This window comes from Haemorhous mexicanus, chromosome 15 (genome assembly GCF_027477595.1).
Source record: "Haemorhous mexicanus isolate bHaeMex1 chromosome 15, bHaeMex1.pri, whole genome shotgun sequence".
NCBI lineage: Eukaryota > Metazoa > Chordata > Aves > Passeriformes > Fringillidae > Haemorhous > Haemorhous mexicanus.
In genome coordinates this window covers 6534951-6554697 of record NC_082355.1, presented here as the reverse complement: position 1 = coordinate 6554697, position 19747 = coordinate 6534951, and the positions used below count along the sequence as shown (strand labels likewise).

General features: G+C 56.7%; 1 protein-coding gene across 5 annotated transcripts; it reads right to left on the bottom strand.

Annotated features, from left to right (window-relative positions):
• Positions 1-499: 499 nt before the first annotated feature.
• On the bottom strand, positions 500-16079 carry TNIP1 (TNFAIP3 interacting protein 1). 5 transcript variants are annotated; one of them, XM_059860556.1, is made up of 17 exons: positions 15940-16079; positions 8459-8629; positions 7334-7456; positions 6946-7028; positions 4799-4990; positions 4528-4622; positions 4368-4449; positions 4039-4131; positions 3728-3793; positions 3432-3563; positions 3219-3347; positions 2807-2923; positions 2386-2511; positions 1993-2073; positions 1688-1882; positions 1347-1437; positions 500-986 (listed from the first exon to the last, which is right to left on the bottom strand). In XM_059860556.1, exons 2-17 carry the CDS (start codon positions 8589-8591, stop codon positions 922-924), a joined length of 1803 nt encoding a protein of 600 aa, XP_059716539.1. In that variant the 5' UTR covers positions 8592-8629; positions 15940-16079; the 3' UTR covers positions 500-921. The 5 variants fall into 5 exon arrangements, with proteins under 5 accessions (XP_059716539.1, XP_059716541.1, XP_059716538.1 ...); XM_059860558.1 differs by lacking the exon at positions 15940-16079 and adding an exon at positions 14427-14584 and having other exon boundaries at positions 500-991; XM_059860555.1 differs by lacking the exon at positions 15940-16079 and adding an exon at positions 14427-14584.
• Positions 16080-19747: the final 3668 nt, after the last annotated feature.

The window sequence follows — 19747 nt, the reverse complement described above, 5'->3', positions numbered from 1 at the left end:
GGGACAGTATGGAGAGTGAGTGCAGAGCACAAGTGGGCAAAACGGGCAGGAGGAAGGACCAGGGACAACCCCCAGTGAGGAGCATACTGGAATCCTGTGCCTCCTGCTGTCACACCTGTGACAGCCACACTTACAGAAACTGGGTTGTGTTTGTTTTTTCCTCTCCAGACCTATTTTGTGGAGCAAGATTTGCTGTTTGCAATGTCAAAGACTGTCCCCAAGGCCACTGCTGCATGGAAAGGCAGAGGGGGCAGCAGGGGCTTCTCTGCCCTAGCAGAGGTGGGGGGCAGAAAAGGAGAGGGTGAGGGGCTGAGCTCAGCACACAGAGGGGGGTGGGGGCAAGCACTTGGGGCAACAGATCCTGGGGTGCCCAAGCAAGGGTTGGGAGCCCCTTGCACTCAGTTTGTCTCCAAGCACATGGGGACCAACAGCCCTGGTATCCCTCCCTCTCCCCCTCCCCACGCAGAGACTGCCCAGGACAAAACCAGAGAGACTCAGCCACACTTCAGTCCTTAAATAAATATGAAGACACCAACCACCCTCAGGCCGGGCCACGGCTGCGGCCAGCACCTGCCTGCTAGTGTGGGGTCTCCCACCACCGGGAGAGTCCCCGCTGTTACCCACTCCTCCAGGGGCTCTGCACTGGAGCAGCTCCTGGGAAACACTGGCTCCTCTTCCCTGAAGACCTGGCTCGGGTCTACGGCGCTGCCAGGCCAGGCCTGGCTCCTCGTGGGGAAGGGGAAGGCTGCAGGGGACTGACCCCATGCTGGCTGTCACCACGATGGCACCTTCAGTCCCTCCTTCATGATATCCTTGGGGGAAGGCGCTGCTGAGCCCCCCACGTGCAGCACGTGTCCTTGCACAGGCATTGGCGGCCGGAGGAAGCTCCTGGACACACACACACGGGCACACACACACACCCTACTGCTCTTCCACTGGTGTTGGAGCGTGGCCGGTCCTTGGCATTAGGGCAATCCGGGACCTGCCTGTTCTGAGACACAAGAGAAGGGTGGCACAGGGTAAGCACAGTTCTTCATTCTCACAGAAGCCCCACAGGAGAGATGCCAGCTGTGGCATGGTTGTTATCCCTGAGCACCAACTGCCTTAAGTCCATGAGCTGTTTGGGCTCAGCCTGACTTTAGGTGCTGTGGGGATGCTGGCAGGGATGCAGCAGGGACCAACCCAATGGCAAAATCATCCCCTCAGCTGATGAGAGGTGGGGGCAAAGGGAAAACAGCCACTGCCTGGAAAGTTGTGCCCCCATCCCTCCCCCATGTGTTTAGCCAAGTGCCCCAAGTCTCAGGGTGAAGGATGGGCACCCCTGTCAGGGAGGGTCTGAGCCTTACCCAAGTCCTTGGGGACTGGTTTCACCCCGGCCACTGGTTGGGCGTTCTGGCTGCGAGCCATGGCACAGGGCGGGCGCCAGGGGTACTCAGGCTGCGGGAGGAGATGGAACAGAGACAGGGAATTACCTGCCATGTGAATCATGAGGCAGCACTCTGACAGACTGACAGTGTGTGAAGAGGAAAAGGAGGGGGAGGAAAGGGGCTGAGCAGCCACATGCCATCAGCACACATGTGCTCAGCTCCCTGCTCTGGGACTCAGTGGCCCTGGAGGGCAGGGAGCCCCAGACCCACCCGCACGTCACCCTCTGCCCCCGCTCCTGCTGGCACAAGTGGAGTCTCACCGGGGGAAAATGGTGGAAGTTCTGTCCTTGCGTGTGCTCGCCCGGCATGGCTGGCGGGTATCGGATCTGCTGCCACTCCTCGTAGCCGTGGTACATGGGGGGAGCCATGGGGGGACTGTACTGGTACTGGTACATGGGGCAAGCTGGGCCCAGCGGCCCTGGCCCTGGCTCGGCGTGCAGCCTCTCTCCAGAAGCCTGCAAGGAGCCAGGACAGATGCTGGGGAGATCCCAAGGGCAGCCCACCACCACCCATCACCTGCAGCCCCCAGCCCCTCAACCCAAGGAGGGTTTCCCCACATCCCTACCTGTTTGTGCTGTTTCAGCAGCTTCTTCAGCTTCTCCTTCTCCTCCTTCTCCCTCTGGCAATCATCTTTGGAGGCTCGCAGCTGGGAGGAAGAGGGGTTAGTGCAGAGCCCACCCTGCCACTCCCCGTCTTCATGAGTTAGGGTTGCTGAGGGAATGTCTGCATCAGTCTCCCCCCATCAGACCCCCAGGAGAGGTGCAGAAAAAGGAGATGAATGAAAGAAGATTCTCTGACAGTGACAAACAGAAGAAAAAAACCCTGTGGCCTTCCTGTCCTTCAGCCCCTACTCTTAGGTATGTACAGGGACTGTGACACTGGGGGCAAGCATTTCTGAGACACATGGGGTTGACACGGGGCTCCCAGAGTGCTGCTAGTGGCACCCAGCACTGCTCACCTGGTTGTTGGAGAGGACCAACTGCTTCTGCAGCTTTTCCAGCTGCTGCTTCAGCTCTTCCTTCTCCTCATTCATCCTCTCCCTGTCACTCCGTTCCCTCTGGAAGTCTTCCTCAAAAATTTTCACCTGGCAGGAAGGAAGAATGTGGGTGCACCTGGCTGAGGGCAGACACCTCCCCTAAGCAACCCCATCACTGTGCTGCCATCCTTGGCTCCACCAGCCATGCCAAGCTCCAAGCATGTGGCCCATGGCTGTAGTCCTTCCAGATGAATGCCTGGAGGATGCTGAGTTCGGTCCCCAACCCCCACCATCCCAGCACTGACACCTGCCCAGCTGCTGCTGGCACACAGGGCTCTTTGCTGTGGAAATTCAGCACACGTATCTCCTTGCCTGTCCCCAGTGGCTCCGTGTCCTGCCCTACCTGCTGCTTGAGTAGCTCATTCTGGGTCAGCAGCTCCTGCTGTGGCAGCTTCCCTGCTGGCTCCATGGCAAAGATGGGTGGTGGAGAGGCTTGGACATTAAGGGCCTCTTCTAGTGCCTAGAGAGAAAGAGAGGGGAGCAGAGTCAAAGCAAGTTCAGTGCCCGGATGTCACTGGAGGACCCTGGGCATGTGCCCAGCATGGGAAGTGATTATAACTGGGCACAGGCAAGAGGGACAACCGACCCTTCTTGAACCTCCCTTCCTCAGAGCCCTAAGGGATGTGGTGGGCCTGACACAAGTCTCTGCCTGAGCAAGAGTGGGTTATCAGGGTCAGTTTTGGATTTGAGAGAGGTGGAGAGACTGGAGAACATTACAGACATTTTACAGTGAGGGGTTGTGCCCTGGCCCCCACCTTGTTCAGCCTCTGAATCTCCTTTTCCTGGTATTCCCGCTGCCTGGTGACCGGAGCCAGCTGCTCCTGCAGGAACCGCATCCTCTGCTGCAGGTCCCTCACCTCCATGGCCAGCCTCTCCTTCTCTGCCTGCAGGACCCAGGGTGGGGGGAGATCAGCCAGGGCAGGGCAACAGGGCTGGCAGCTCCCTGTCACCCTTCCCAAGGTACTCACCTCCTCTGTTTCTATCCGGGACTTGGCCAGGAGCAGCTTGCGGTCAAAATCCCGTTGCTTTTGCTCCCGCTCCGACTCCAGCTCAGTCACTGCCCTGCGGGCCTCAGCCAGCTCCTGGTGTAGGTCTGTGACCTGCCAGGAGGGAATGGGGATGTTGGCCTGGAAGGACTCACACTGGGGGAAAGGAGGCCCAGGCAGCCTCCAAACCTCCCTACACTGTTTCCTCTGAGTCCCCACAGCCAGCACCCAGCATGAATGTCCCCCCCAAGCACCCAGCCCTGAGCACCCAGCCCTACCTTCTGCTCGTACTTCTGCTTCATGGAGCGGAAATGCTGATCCCATTGTTTATTCACCTCCAGCAGCTGCAGGGAGAGAGAGATGGCTGAACAGGAGCCCAAATCCTGCTACGAACCAGCTGTGGTGGTCCCCAGCAGACTCCTGTCATGAAAGCACTTTGGGGACCAGCTGGATGGAGATCCCAGCTCCAGCAGTGCTTCCCTGCAGCTCTGAAGTCCTGCCCCAGTCTCTCAGTGCCACCCCAGCCCTGTGCCCACTCTGCCCACTCCCCGCCTCCTTAGTGGTGCCTCCCTCCCAGCCTGGTCCTCACCTCCCTGCGCTGGTGCTCCAGGATCTTCACCTTCTTTTCCTTGGCCTCCAGCTCTTCTCTGCCCGGCGCCTTCTCCACCATGGCCCCGCTCTGCTGGACGCGCACGGGGGGGACCCTCAGGGCTTTTGTGGAGGCTGCGCCCAAGGCCGGCTAAACTCGAGCCAGTTCCCCTCCCACTGCCTCCCCCATCCCCTTGAGACCCTGAGAAGTCCTGCTGGTCACACTGGGACAAACTGGGGGCTCGATTAAAATGAGGCCATCTTTGCTGATGTGTCAGCGGGCTCCCTGCCTCGTTCCCAGCCCTCTCCAAGGAGATGCTGCCTCCTCACCTGCTGCTGCTCGGCGGCTTCCCTCTTCCCACTGTCCTGGCTGCTCAGTGTTACCATCCTCCGGAGCTCCTGGTTCTCACACCTGTAGGCAGGAAGAGATGGATCAGCAGGAAGAAGTTTTCAGGGCTTCCGGGTCCCTATCCACAGAGCCCATCCTCACCTGAGCTTCTCCAGAGCCTGGTTTCTCTGCTCCAGGTCATGCTCCAGCTTGGTGCGCAGCTCCTTGTTCTCACTGTGCAGCGTCTCACACAACGTCTGGAGAGTGAACACTGGCAGTGTGAGGACCATGGCCAGCCCTGGGCCACCCACACCTCCCACCAAGCCACGCTAAGGACATGGGTGTCCACCTCAGGGTGGGTAGGGGGGTTTTGGTGGGAAAAAACACCAGGGGGAAAAAAACCTCCATGAAGTGCCAGGCCAGCCTTGCTCACCTGCAGGAACGACGTTCTCTGCTCATTCTTGTGCACCTTGGAGGCCAAGCGCTTGAGTTCGGAGGCCATGTAGCCCATGCGCACAAAGACCTGGTCCTTGCTGGCCTCCTTGGCACAGCCACTCAGCGTGTTCTCCAGCTGCTGCAGCTGGGGAAGCAGGTTGGCATCCTCGTTCGGTGGCTGCTCCAAGTCCTGGGAACAGGGAGAGGATCAAGTGTGGTCAGAGCAGTTAAAGGAGCATTGTAAAGTTCCTCTTAGGGCAGATCAACTTCACGTCCCATCCAAGGCTGTGGTGGGGAGCAGGGCCAGCACCAAGACACTCTGCAGCACCTCTCAGTATGCAGAAAAACTGTGTCAGCTTTGTAAAGGTCTGATTCCCAGCTGCTGGATATGGCACACCGAGTCCCCAGTGGAGGAGGACATGGCAGCAGCTCATGGATTCCCTGTGCCCCTTGGCAGTCTGAGCAGAACTCATTCTCAAACCGCTGACAGCAATGGAGGCACCTCCATCCTTGGTCTCCTCCACCTGAGCTCTTCCCATCTGCACCAAGACTAAAAATCACAGCTCCTGAGACTGTCTTCTCTACTTCCACCCTGGTCTGTTGCTGGAAGGGGTGGTGGTCTTACCCCAACTCCCATGTTCTTCTTCCACCAGTCCTACTTCTGTGCTCCCTGCTGCTGTGGCATGCCAGACACCAGGAACCTGAGCCCTTTGGCAGGTAACAGCCAAGTGGGTGACGCACCGGATTTAAACAGCGGCTGGGAAAGCCCAGGTCACACCCACCAGTGTCAGGGTGTACCATGCCCATGGGGAGTGTCCCCAGGAGGTTTATGCTCCTCTGGTGTGGTTGGTTAACTCCTCCATAGCCTAGGAGGTGCCGCTGGCACAGCAGCTGGCATTGCTGGGAGGAGCTGGGGTTGTGCTGGCACACCTATGCCTGCTCCACTCCCAGCTCCGCTGACTCACCTGCTGCCTGTGAGAATGCCCCAGATTGCACCACAGGGCAGTCCAGTGTGTCCCCAGCACCCTGACCCCGGAGTTTACAGCCCCAAACCTGCTGTGGGAGGGTGTTTGTGGGGCACAGCCAGCTCCTCCCACCCATGCCTGATGACAAGGGAAGCAGTGAGGACACAAGCTGGGAGAATCCAGCTGTGAGCACATGATTTGGACTTGGCTCAGGCACCAGCAGCTGGTGGCCAAGCAGATCCCATTCCATTCTCCAACACCTCACAGCTGCACCCCAGAAGCATCCAGTAAGACCCAACCCCTCCAAGAGTCTCTCTGGGCAATTGACAGCATGTCCTCTTAGTGATGCCAGCTGATGTTCATTCCCCTTGGGCTCCCCATCCTTTCTCCCCTCCATTCCAGCACACAAAAAAAAACCAGAGCAGGACAGGATGGGGCAATGACAGGAGAGCATTCAGGTGGCAGCAAATGGAGCACACAGAGCTTTGGCTAGGGCAGACCCTGTCAGCAATGACAGGGCTTGGAGGCCTGGTCCTCCCACCCAGGGTAGGCACCAGCAGAACATCACTGACAGCTACCTGGGTTGTCACAGCTCTTCTTGTCACTGTCATGCGGCATCTGCAGACACTGGCGTCCCCATCTGGCTGGGGCTGCTTCACTGGCCCCTCACCCAGGCCCACCCAGGCCAGCTGTGTTTGGGGGAGGACCCTTGCCCAGTTTACCCTTCCTCTGTGCTTTGCCCAAGGGCTTCCCTGACATAGGTCAGCCAGCCCTGCTGGTGCCTGCCTGGGCACAGAGCTAAAGCCCTGCAAATCCTCAAAGCCCTGACACTGGCTCAACTCCCCACCTGCCAACACCAAATCCTGCAGGCAGCAGGGCCACTCACTGCTCTCCTGCCCTTCTGGGGAAGCCCCTGGGCTTCGATAGCAACAATCTCAAACTCTGAGGAGGATCCCTGCAAGGGGAGGCAGCCAGGTCAGAGCTCCCCAGGGAATGGCAGCTGAAGATGCCATCACACAAAGAGAGGGACCACCAGCAGTACAGCAGGGGAGCTGACCCCTCCTTTCAGGTTCATCCCTGTCTCTAGAGGCTAAAGGCTTCCTCCTTTTGCTTTAATTAGACGGACAATGCCTCCCTCTCCAGCCATGCCAGCACCAGCTTCCACACTCAGCAGACTCACAGTGGGAGGTGATTTCTGTGCTTCCACGTCCGGCTGGGCACTGCCCGGGGCTGCCCGTGCAAAGGTGGGATCAGGGCCGACGACTGCGGAGAGGGGAGAGGATGCAGCCATGAGCCTTTTGGAGAGCAGGGCATCCCTCCACCCAGCACAGGGATGCAGACAGCAGACCCCTGCAAGGTCAGGCTGATGCATGATTTCTACCCCAGCTATGGGGATGGGACAGAAACCTCCTTTTAGCAGGGAGGATGGCAGTGGTGTGATACACTGCAGAGATGACATGGCTGCAGGAGACCTTCATTAAAGTCTCTTGCACAGCCTTTCCCTTCCCCCAAGCTCAGGATTCTGAGCCATCAGGTTATTCCTCCCCCATGAGCCTCCCATCTCCTACCTCCAGTTTCCACCAAGTCCTCCAAGGAAGATGATCCAATCAGCATTTTATTGTCCTTCACAAGGTCCTCTGCCTTCTGCCGCAGCTTGGATGCCTCAACCTGGGACTCCTCCAGAAGCTCTCCTGTTGTGGGCAACAGAAGAATGCTCAGCCTCCTTCCCCCAGGTCCTGTCCTGCAGCAGCCCCATCCACCAGCACCAAAAACCCCATCTGGCTGAAGCAGTACCCAGAATAGTCCATCTGGAAACAACTATTCTGGGATAAATCCAATGGCAAAGCTGGATCAGCGGCTCACTGGTTTCAGAGATCCTCATGCTGACACACAGAGGAATGGTTACAGGAGGCAGAAGGCACCACTGTGGCTGTCCTCTGCTTCCAAGAAGAGACAAATTTAAGCCTGGGTGGTGGACTTACAGGTCCAACCTCCCCTCTTTGGGGTCTGCCATGAATAATGCAATCCTCCCCTGGTGGGGGGGGGGGGGGGGGGGGGGGTGCTGCTGTCACACCAGTGAGTCCCTGTCCCAGGTAAGGGCATGGTGACACAACGGGAATCACGAGGCAGGTGGAAATTTGGCAGCAGAAGCAGGACTCAAAGGAGGAAGCTGGCTCACGAGACAGAAAGCAAAACTGGGGGTGGGAGCGGGGGAAGGCTGACAAGGAGAAGAAAGAGGGTGGCACAACTCAGCCGGAACATTTCAACACTGGCATGTTCCTGCTGCTGCAGGGAGCACTCAACATCAGGTTCCTTGAGAAACACCTGGGAAAAGCCCCTGGCCCAACAGGGTTTGCAGGAGGCGGGGAATTTCATCAAAAGCAGAACTGGTCCCAGCACCCATGAACTCCAGGGAGATGTCCTTGCTTCAGCACTTGTCTTTTCTTTCCAGCCATTTATTCCACCACAAAACACCCCAGAAGCTCAGCAAAATTCTTGCTCCCTCTGCACTGCCATGTGAATAAGCTCAGACGCCCTTCTCAACCCTCCAGGACAGGGAGAGCTTTGCTGCTGCCCCAATGCCAAGACCCCCAGCTTCTATAAGCACCCTTCCTCAAGCAACCCCTGGCTTTGTGGGCACAGGCTGGGCTGCCCCAAAGACAAATCTCATCACCCTGGCAGGCAGCAGTTACCGATAGACTTGATCCCTTGCATCTTCTCCTTCAGGCGGGCGTTCTCCTCCACCAGCCGCTCCAAGGCCGTGGATCCATTCTCCTCTGAGCCCCCACCGGGGTCATAGATATGATAGGGTCCTCTCCCTTCCATGCCCGCTGTTCAGTCGCCTGCCTCCCAGCCAGGCATCCCTGCAAGGCAATGGAGCACGGTGTCACCTTTCTCTAGCTCCAGATAGTGGCACAGTCCCCTGGTCCCAACCATAAGGGGGTCTAGGGTGCCGTGCTGGTGCCTCACTGCTCTCCAGCCAGCAACAAGTGACCCAGGTGAAGGCACTTCCCCCTCCAGCCCTGCTTGGGGAGAATGTGCGGGGTGACTCACAGCCATGAGAACTGTCACACGAGGAGGCATCACCAGCAGCCCCACTTGGGGCTGGCTCTCACCCATGCAGGGCACTGCAGTCACAGAGAAGGTTGCAACCCCTGGTTGCTGCATGCCAGGAGAGGTGGAGATGCAGCTCAGGAGCATTCACCCACACCAGAGCAAACCTGGGTACTGTCACCAGGGCATCCTGCTCAACACATCATATTTCTGGGGTGCATGAAGGCTTCTCAGGGGACTGCCTGGGAACAGGCAGTTTCTGCAACTCCAAAAGCCTTAACCAGCAGCTGGGGGGAGGTTTGGGCAGTATAGGGGGATGAGCCCCAGGAGCCAGGCAGTGACCTGCTCTGTCCTCCTGCTCAGCCAGAAAAACTGGCTGCCAGCAGCATGGCTTCCTGAATTGGGCACAGGAAATATCCGGGCATGTGCCGGGCTGGGAGCAAAGCCCAAGGAGACAAAACACCCACAAGCAAGATGCTAACTGCTTTTCCAATCCCTTGCACTTGTGGGTGGCCTAAGGCCTCCCCCTTACTGAAGTCTGGCCTGGGGACAGCTGGGCAGGATCCTGGCTCCAGGCCTCACCCATCTCCTGGGGGGATAAAGCAGCAGCTGTGAATCACAGCACAACTAATCAGAACTATCCCCCCTGATGCCAGCTTGTTAGGACAGAGCAGCAGCTGAGAAGGTCCTGGTGCCAGCTGAAGCTGGGATGCTGCCTGGGGGCACAATAGGAGCACCCCAAAGGTGCTCAGCATCCCAGCTGAGACAGCTGGTGAGCAGGAGAGGGCTGAGAGGAGGCATTTAGAAAGGGGAAGGGGGTAGTCTGTACCCGAAACTGTCTCAACCTCAGACTAATGCTCATGCTGTGAGTGATCCAGGCTGATCCCCAGTTTGGATGACCTGCCTGCCAGGGAGCGGCAGGGACTTTCCAGATGACAACTGTCACCTGGCAGTACCCACAACTGGAACAGCAATTAATGCCTGCCTCAGAGACTGGGAATTAGGCCTGGCCTCAGCAGCACTCTGCTTCTGGGAGATGCATTGGTGCCCCTAATCATCCTCCTGCTCTGTGGGTGCTGCCAAGCCCTCCATTGTCTCTGGCCCCTTTATGGGGAGCCAGTGACCCCATCCCAAGCAGCTGGAAGTGCTACTGGGAGCTGCCCAGCTGTGGTGGTGGGGGGTCAGCTGAGGAGAAGCTATTCCCGAAGCCCAGAGCAGCTGACAGGAAGCTGTGGAAGAGCCAGGGCCATTTCTGAGCTGTGTCTCCCAGTGATGTCAGCACTGTCACAGCCTTAAACAGAGGGCAGGTTTGGATTAGGTATTAGAGAGATTCTTTACTGTGAGGGGTGAGGCACCAGAACAGGCTTCCCAGAGCAGCCGTGAATGCCCCATCTCTAGAAGGGATCAAGGCCAGGGTTGGATGGGCCCAGCACGTAGCCCAATGGGACCCTTGTGGCTGGGAAATGCCAACAGCTGTGCCCACGCTACCTGTCTGGCCAGCCTGGCAGAGGATGGGGATGGTGTCACAGGCTGGCTGGAGACCCAAGCCTGCTTCTCACTGCTGTCCAGTCACCACATGCTGCTCCAGACCTGGGGCTCTGAGAGGAGCTGGGTACCAAACCCACCCTGCAGTGACCACCTTGTGGGGCACCTGCATCCTGCACCGGGATGAGCCCAGATGTGTGTCAGGGAAGGTAGGAAGAGGAGGAAGAAGAGGGAAGACCTGCCCCCTCCTGCAGTACCATCTCTCCATGTGGCTTGGAAGCAGCCTGAAATACCAGTCCTCATTCTCTTAATGCCAGACCCCAAACCTGGAGGTTTTCTGCCTTGTCCCATAGCACGTGGGAGGTACCTGTCCCCTGTGCAACCCTGCAGGAATCCCTCAGAGCCCAGCTCCACTGACCACCCTGCCAAACAGCAGAGCTCACTCACAGTGATCCCATATTCTCCCAGCTGGATGGAGCCACTGCAAGCCTCTGATATTCCCTGTCCTCAAGAGTCTATCAAGAGCTTTTCTTCTCAAGGTCTGTACCCTACCAGGGAGATTGTAGCAAAGGGACCACAGGAGCTGCTTTCAAACAACAGCTGCGGAGAGGAACTGGACTATCTCCAGCTGACCGAAGCACAGACCAGCCACAAATTCACAGCAAACAATAGATAGCAAGAGGGAGGGGTTTCCACAGCATTCCAGGCCATCACTGAGGACAGGGTGGGTCTTCCTGGAGTGAAGGCACAGTCCAATTTCTGCAAGGCACCACTGAAACAGAGAGGTCACCCTGGGGACCAGAGACCAAGTCACCGATCTCAGTCTTGGCTTGTTGTGTTTTTTTTTTTTCTTTTAAGAGTTCTGACAGGTGAGATTTACAGTGAAAAATCTCATTTCAAAACAAACAAGAGTGGAGGAGAGAGGAGACCATACACCAGCACCTAGCGGTGGTTAGATACACAAAGAAAACACAACTACCGCAAACTCCAGCAGAAACCACCAAACCACCAGAAAACCCTTCCCTCTTTGCCAGTCAACAGTTCCTAAGGTGATGTGACAATATTTCACAGCCCTGGGGCCTGAGGGCCAGGCTTAGTCTGTGGCTGCCCGGCTGCAGCTCACTGGCCCCATGCCCAGCCATTGTCAGAGACTGCCAGAAAGGCACCTGTGAGTGCTGCTGGTTCCATGTGGGACACCAAGACTTTTAGGTAGTAAATTTTTATGCCAACTCAGCAAAAGTAGAGAATGAGAGTATGAGTGGGCAGAGGAAACTCATGGGCAAAGATGAAAACAGAGTGGTGTTTAAATAGCTGTGCTGTGGCTTGGGAGTGAGCTGGAGCTGTCACTGCTGTCACCCAGAACAACATGCACCACTGCCACTGCCATCACTGCACCAGCCATGCAGAAGTGGCAGAAAGATGTGATTCCTACTTTGAAATTACTGAACACTGAAGATACCAAGGCTTAGGATGTGAAGCCTGTGCAGGAGGGGGCTGGCACTGCTGGGGGTTTGCTTTGGGCAGTAACCCCAGGGTGGGGAGCAGCCTTCCAGAGCTGCAGGCTTGGCAGCCCTTCAATTCCCATCCTGTGATGGGAACCCCCTAAGGAGAAGGGGTTTTTCCTTACTCCAGTGCAGAACATTCACAGGAAGCCTCCTCCGCATCAGGATCACAGGAGGTGAAAGCAAATCCCTGCAGGCTGCCAGCATAATTTTCCCATGACTGAGGCTCCTGGGTCCCTAGCGTGCCTCCTCAGAGGGAAAGCAAAAGCCACTTAGATACCATGGAATGATTTTTTTTTTGTTTGTTTCTTTCTTTGTTTCATCATTTTACTGGAAAAGACGGTAGCCCCAAGACTGGTTTTCTTCTACGCAGGGCTCCAGCAGCTTCCCAGACAAGGGAAAACCATTCCTAAACTGCTGGACTGCTCTCATTTGCAGGAAAGAAAAAGTAGAGTTTGCTTTAGGAGGCAGCAATAATGAGACTTTTTGGCACTGCAGTCCACTAGGCTGGGAGAAATAAAAGAGGAAAGCATGCATTGCAAGGCTCAGGTCTCAAAGGGAAAGGTCTGAACCTCCACTTGCAGTGTGTTCCTTTCCAGCCAGTTTAGCCACAAAGAGAGGGTGGGAAAGGCAAGAGCCCTACCCAAAATGCAGCAGGTATTAAAGATGTCCCCCAGCCAGAAATCTCATTCTTGCCTCAAAAACCCACCTTCATGAAACAACCTGCTTCTGATGAGGCTGCTCACAAAGAAAATAAAGCATTTCCCTGGGTCTGCGAGGTTTACAAACACAGCTGACCACACACAGCTGCAGATCTCCTCGGGATGGGCTCAAGCTTCAATGCAGGCAGGACATGCAGCCAGGCATGGTGGTGGCGCTCTCCTGGCAGCACAGGGGGGGATTTATGCAAGACCCTGTCTTCTGCTGCAAAGACATCTGGCTCATCCTGCCTGCTCCACTTCTCCCTGCAGAGCTCAGCAGCATCATGGCTGCTTGTCACAGCATTCCAAAGCAGAACAAGGCACAGCCACCCCTTTCCTTGTAGCCTTTTCCCTGCTTCCAAACTACTCCTGTCCAGCTTGGTGTGCTCCAGCCAGCAACAACCAAGCCAACAGGTGACAGCAGATAGTGACACCACAAAGCTACACCAGGGAAGTGCCACCCAAAGTGCAAGAACTGCTGCTTTAAAACAAAATCTGCAATGCCACAAGAGTAGATGGTTCGGTTTCCTCCACCCACAAGAGTTTTGTACCAGCTGCTGGCAAGCAACAACCCACAGCCCTGTGCTAAATAGGTCTGCCTGGCGTAGGTCGGGCTGAAAGGGCGTCGTGGGATTTCTTGCAGAACCAGGAATGATGCCAAAGGCAGCAAAAAGCCTCTCCTGTTTTCTTCTTGCTTACTTCACCTCACCACAGAAACAGCTCTCAAGGACGTGCCTGGTTGGAGCCTTCCTGTCTCCAGAATTCACCCCAGTGCCCAAAGTCCAGTCTCCGGAATGCTTCAGCTGACAGTGCTCTCCATGAAATGTGCACTCCAAAAGAGCTTGCTGCAGCAGAACAGCTCCCATTCCCCCAGATGGTGGGAATAACCCACCCAAGTGATGGGAATAACCTGCTCAAGGGAAAAGGCTGTGTTTGACTTCATGATACAGGGGGCAACCTGTGTGCCAGGGACACAGGAACAGGACAGACAGGTCTCTGAGAGGATGCAGATCCCCACGAGTCCCATCTGGAGCGTCTCTCACCCAAAAGCAGCAGTGACAGGCAGCATCTTTTCTGGTTTTTTTTCTCTCTGCCCTCCATGAGGGTCTTAGCATGGAACTGAGGGAGTGCAAAGGGGGAGACAAGCAGTGCCTCCCTCCCAACAGAGAAGGATGCTGCCATCCCTACTCCAGCTGCTCGAACCTCTGGATCAGCATCCAATGTGGACACATACAGCTGGACCAGAGGGAAAAAGTCAAAGGGAAGGGGAAACTGCACGGACAGGAGGGTCCTTGAGGCCACGGCTGCCGTAGCCCCCCCGGAGGGGACCCACGAAGCGACCCTGCCCGGGGGGGATCGCAAACCCGGGGCAGTCGCGAGGCAGATGCGTGGGTCCGGGGAAACGCCGGGGTTGTGCAAGGCGGGGCGAGGGAGGAGCGGGGCCGGCACGGCAGCGCTGCAGGGCCGCCCCGGGGCACCAGCACCGCCCGGGGGTCCGGGGGACCCCCACCCGCACCCGCCGAGCCTCCGCCTCTCTCCCGAGCACCTCCGGCAACACGGTTACCCCGCCTGTCCCCCGCGGGGGGGGGGGGGGGGGGGGCGGCAGCCCCCGCCCTGCCCGGCAGAGGGGAAACTGAGGCACGGCACGATTACCGCGACAGCCCGCGACACCGGGCGGCTACGGGACAAACCCCCGGGGGACGGCGCGGCCCCGGCCCCCTCCGGGTTCTCACCCCGACCACCCGAGCGGCCCGAGAACCGGCCAGATACGGGCAAGGCGCAGCCCCGATGCCGGCAGTTCCCTCCGGGCCGGGCCCCTTGGCTGGGGCGGCGCGATCCCGGTGCCCGTAAGACCCCGCTGCCCCGTGCAGGGCTCCTGTCCGCGAGGGCGGCAGGGCCCCGCAGCGCTCCGAGCTCACCTGCCGTGCTCCCCACGGCGGGGCCGCCGCCCGGATGGCGATCGGGGTCGGGATCGGGGTCGGGGGTCTCGGTCCGGGTCCCTCCGCTCCGCCACCGGCACCAGCGCTGGTTCCTCCCCCGGGAAATTCCCAGCCTGACGGACAGGCGGCGCAGCCAATGGGCGCGCGGCGGGGGCTATAAAGGGGAGGGCGGGGAGGTGGCGGGGATGGTTACCGTCATGGCGGAGCCTTGTTCTCTGTGGGGTCCCTAAGGTTGCATGGGGGTCCCGCCCGGCTTAGTGGGACTTTGAGGGGCGGCGTCAGCCGGCCTGCGCCTTCTTCCTGCAGGAGGTTGCGCTGTGTAGGGGAGCGGCGAGGCCGAGCCCTGCAGCAGCTCCCCCGGCTTGTGCAGACACAAAATGGCGGGGCCGGGGGGGCTCCTCGTGTACCCCTTCCGTGGCTCAGGGGAGGCTGCGCTGAAGCGCTCTGGTGGTCTCGGCCTCGGGAAGGAGGAGCGTGGTGCTGCCGGCTGGCCGAGGCTGACGTTCCTTTGGGCACAGAGAATTCCCCACCGGGCCTCCAAGTTAATGTTAAATGAGGGAATTCCACCCTCTAAGCAGAGCGTGTATTCCAGGGATCCGTTTGCTGTGTGCTGCTGCTGCTGTAGTTGTGCCGTGGTGAAGCACCGAAATCAGCCGACGGAGCACCAAGCACAGGGAACATCTGGGTTCACTCTGCTGTTCAGGACTCAGCTCAACAGCTCAATCTGCTCAACACCTGATTTTCTTTCTTCTGTTGGTTTTGCCACAAGGAAAGGTGGTGGGTTCTTATTAAATATATGTGTAAATAAAAGCAACAAACCAGGAGTGAAGAAATAAGAAGATGTAAGAAGCTGTGCTGCTCTTTGCCTGTACTCCAGACGTGTCCTCCTTAGGTGACCTGGTGCTGGGTTCATCAAGGTCCTTCACGGGAGATTGAGCTGTTTCCAGCTGCCCCAGTTCCTGGCTTCTTACTCAGCTGTATTCACACAGCTCCACCACTTCTTGGGAATTTGATGTTTTGAGTTGTAAAAATTAGAACCCCAGAAATTCCTTTTCCTGATTGCCCTTCACTGGCAGCAGAATGTCAGCCTGGCAGCCTGGCTGGGTTAGGAGAGCTCAGCCCTGATGGGACCCTGATGTGCTCTTTGTGCTCGTGTCTGAAGTCTCAGCTGGGGATGAAAGACCAGGACCCCACACATGCCCAGCATCTTCCCTTTTGTTCCCTGAAAGTCTTGTTTTACCCCAATGAGAGGCCCAGTACTGTTCTGTAAACCCTCAGAAAACCTATCTTCAAAGTTAAATGCAGTCCCACAGAACCAGAAAACACCTTGTCTATAAATTAATGCCTCAACCTGCATGAAATAACAAAACCATGCTTATTTCTTCTAGGAGCAAAAGGGGTGGCTTGGTTTTGCAGCACTCCATAAGCTGCCTGCCTTCCCCTCACTCCATCACGGGAAATCTCACACGGAAAAAATCATCGTGCTACTCACCAGGCTGGGTCCTGGAGGGGCTGGGGGAGGGAGAGCCCTTCAGAGCAGGAGCTCTGTGCCTGCGATCCCCAAATGCAGGAAGGCTGGCCCAGCTGAGCTTACTTTTAGGCATGGAGAAGGGGAATTCCCCATGATGGAGGTCCCAGACAGCCTCTGTGTGGTTTTGATAGGAAGCCAGGCACCACTTAAAGGGCTCTCCTGTGCTGTTCCTCCCAGGGCCCTTCATGTCAGGTATTAGTCAGCAAAAAAGGTGGGGGGGAGCTGTCGTAGAGGCTGTGATTCACTTTTGGACAACTGGAGAGCCTCGTTACATCATTTTCCTTGCCTGATTTCTGGGCAGCTTCACTGGGATTGCAAATGTGCTTTTCCTCAGAGAAACTGCTGCATCTGGCAAGAGGCATTGTTGTTCCACGTGTATTTCCATCTCATCCTTGTCCCTATCTGGAGTCAGAATCAGATGTATCTTCCTGGGGGAGCAGGGTAGAGTGGGGTCTGTTGATGGAGGTGCACAGGTGATGGTTTTCCTGGATTGCAGAGAATCCCTGGAAACCATTCACCAGGAGAACTGGCGGTCAGAACCAAGGCTGGAGCCAGCTGGTGCTGGAATAAACACCAAAGCTTTAAATGTTTCTATTTTATAGAGGCTGATAACAGCTCCCCAGCTCCTTGCCAGCAGGTAGAGTTGTACCTGGTAGGGTATTTGGTCTACACTTGCCAGGTGTGAACTGCAAGGCCTGAAGAGGGCTCAGCTTTAGTCCGGTTTGGGTGGCAGGAGAGTGAGTGTTGGTCAGGAGGGTGAGGAGCTGTGGGTCTGGGGTCTGCCTGCACCTGGGAACCTGTGGATGTCACAGCCTGACTCAGTGTCTCTCCACCTCTCTAGCCAGCTGCTCTTCGTGTTTTTACCTGAGGTTGCCAGCTCAGGCTGGCCCAAACGGCAACATGAATTTCACTATGAAAATGAAAGGCTTTTGGTCCTGCTGGTCCTTCCTCATTCCCTTGGTCCCACCATGCTCCCAGGGGAGAAGACTCCCCTGATGGCAGCTGTGGTTTATGAGCACGCCTGTGTGGCTGTGAGGGAGTGTTCACAGCTGACATGTTGACACACTAGGGGTTTTTTATGGTACAGAGACTTGGGTTCAGTACCTTCAGTTGCAGCTTACTGATGTGAACATGGCCTGATTGCTGCTGTGCTGTGGGAAACGGGCTGAGAAGGAGCACAGGCTGCAGATGGGGGTGGTGGAACTCCCCTGTTCTCAGGTCCTGCTTGTCTCAGATCAGGTCTGGCTTCCTTCAAGTTGATCCCACTCTGGAGTGAGGAGGGTGGATCCAGTGATGTGAATTCAAAGTGGCATTGGCCACACAGCTCTTACTGCCCAAAAAATCCACCTGCCCTCTGCTGCTAGGCAAACAGAGCTCACTTGAACCCTGATGGGGCCAGCCAGGACCTGGCTGTCATGGATGGCTGTGCCTGGAGCTGGTCCTGGAGCAAGGCAGGATCAGAAGAGGTGGGGGATGCAGCTGGTTTGGCCCAGCATTCCAGGGCTCAGCTCTGCATGGGGACAGGTGATGGATCCCTCTCAGATAAGCAGCTGGGAGCTGCTGTTTGTGCAGTGCTGGTGGGATGTGTCCTGGTGCTCCAGCAGCGAAAGGAAGCAGGAGGCCGACAATGACGCTGTGAGAGTGGGGAGGAAGCTCTGGCTGCAGGAGGGGATTTCCAGAACATTGTGATCTGCTGCTTATGCAAAGCAGAAACTCAAATTAACCTGGCAGGCTGGGAGGGCTCTGGGGTGGAGGTCAAGGGAGAGGCAGGGGAGGGAGCCTGGGATAGTTGGCTGCTGGGAAGGCAGAAGGGAGTGTGGAAGGGATCAAGATAGGAGAGAAGGGATGTATTGGGGAACATTCCTGCTACACCAAGCCTCTGAAGTACCTTGCCTTCATGGGGGGCTGTATCACACCCTGGCTTTCCAGGGATGCTGCGCTTCTTTACCCTCTCACTGAATGAGGGCTCCCTTCTTCCTCTGCCTCTGGCATGTGAAGCCAGACTCAGTGTCACCCATTTCGCAGGGAATCACCATCTCCTGCCATCCTCTCCTTCTTCCACAGTCAGCAGGGATGGGTTGTGGTGGGACCTGGTGCAGTCCCATAGTGGGGCCAAAAATTGTGGGAACCAGGTGTGGGATTGCTCAGAGGATTTCCTTGCATGACTTAAGCTTTGAATAATTTGGAATCTCATTGTACAAAACCAGCAATAGGCACAGAGGGGATTTTCCCCTCTTCCTCTCTCCCTAGGCTGTGTCTCATCCAGTTGCAATGCCTGAGAACAGGGCAGTCATCATGTCCTGTAGGGCTGCTCCAGAGATATGGGAGCAGTCCTGGAGAGCTCAGCTGCTTCCCCAGTCCCAGCTTGCCACCTCCCAAGGCCAAAGGCTGGGTTTCTCCCTTCAGAGGAAGGGGAGGATGGCAGGTGGGATGGAAGTGGCTCGCATTGTTTTGAGATTTAGGCCAGCATCCCATCTGCCTCTGTGACTCCTCTTCTCCAGGGGCTGGCAGCAAAGAGGATCTTCAGTGGCTGACTCAGAGCAGAGGTCCGGCCCTCTCTGTGCAGCAAACATGGCCTCGTGGGGTTTTCTGGATGTTGCAACCTGTGAAATCTGCCCTTGGCTTTGCCTGGAAGTGAGCCCTTGCCCCCGACATTGCTGGTCAATGTACAAAGTGTAAATCCCAGGCTCTTCCCTGCAGTAGCCCTGAAAGCTAAAGTGTGGATGGCCCGCACAGACCTGCCTCCAGCCCTTACTCTGCTCACAGCCTTGCTGATTTTCCCCCCTTCCTTTCTTAGCCTCCTTGAAATGCTCACCTCCTTGTTGATCTCAGAGGTTAGACATGAGATTTGTCACCAACTGCCCTTGGGTTGGGTGGGTTGGAGCCAGCGCAGGGAGCAGAGGTGTTCATGGACAGTGGTGCTATGAAGTGTATTTGCTCTGAAGACTGGGGTGCTACAGAGATAGGGATGAAGCTGCTTTATGAGTGAGTCCCAGAGGCCATGCTAGTGCTTTCCAAGATCCCATCACCCTCCTGGCATTGCCTTAGGATAGATAGCTCAGCTGAGCTCAGGCCAGTTTGTAGTTCTTTGTAGGGCAGACCCAACCCCAGCATGGGGCAGGTGCTGAAATAACCTGTCTCAAATGGGGTATTGACTATGCCGAGTATTTGCAGCAATTAAAATACCACCAGCTGTTTTCTGCTCCAGCTGAAACAGCAGGTGCTGCAGGAGATGGATTATTATGGCACGGGGGCAAGACAAAGGATTTTTGGCTGCAGGACTTTTCCAGAAGAGGGAGTTGCTCAAGGAGGAAACTCCATCTCACTCTTCCTTCCTGTGCCCAAACATTTTGTGACTCTGTTATCTTGTCTGCATTGTAGGAGCAGCTTGCAGCAGGCACCAGGGAAATTCCTGGCCTTGGGAGCAGTGTGCTCTGGTCAGGCAGTCCTCCTGGTGGTGGCATCACCCTGAGCTGGACTGGAGACTGGCCCTGAGGGGCTGACTTTTGGACCTGTGCCACTCTGGGACATCCAGGCTGTGGGTGGTGAATGGCTCTGGCCATTGGCTTACAGCAATTGTGGTACAGTCAGAAAATTCACTGCAGTGTTTACACCTGGAACATCCCCCCTGTACAAACCCCTCGAGTGTGTTTTGGCAACAAGAATGAAGCAGATGATAGCTTATGTGTCATGGCCCTGTGCTAACACTGAGCAGGGTTTCCCCCTGCTCTGGAGGAACAGGGCTCCACTGCCCCAAATCCGGCTCTCC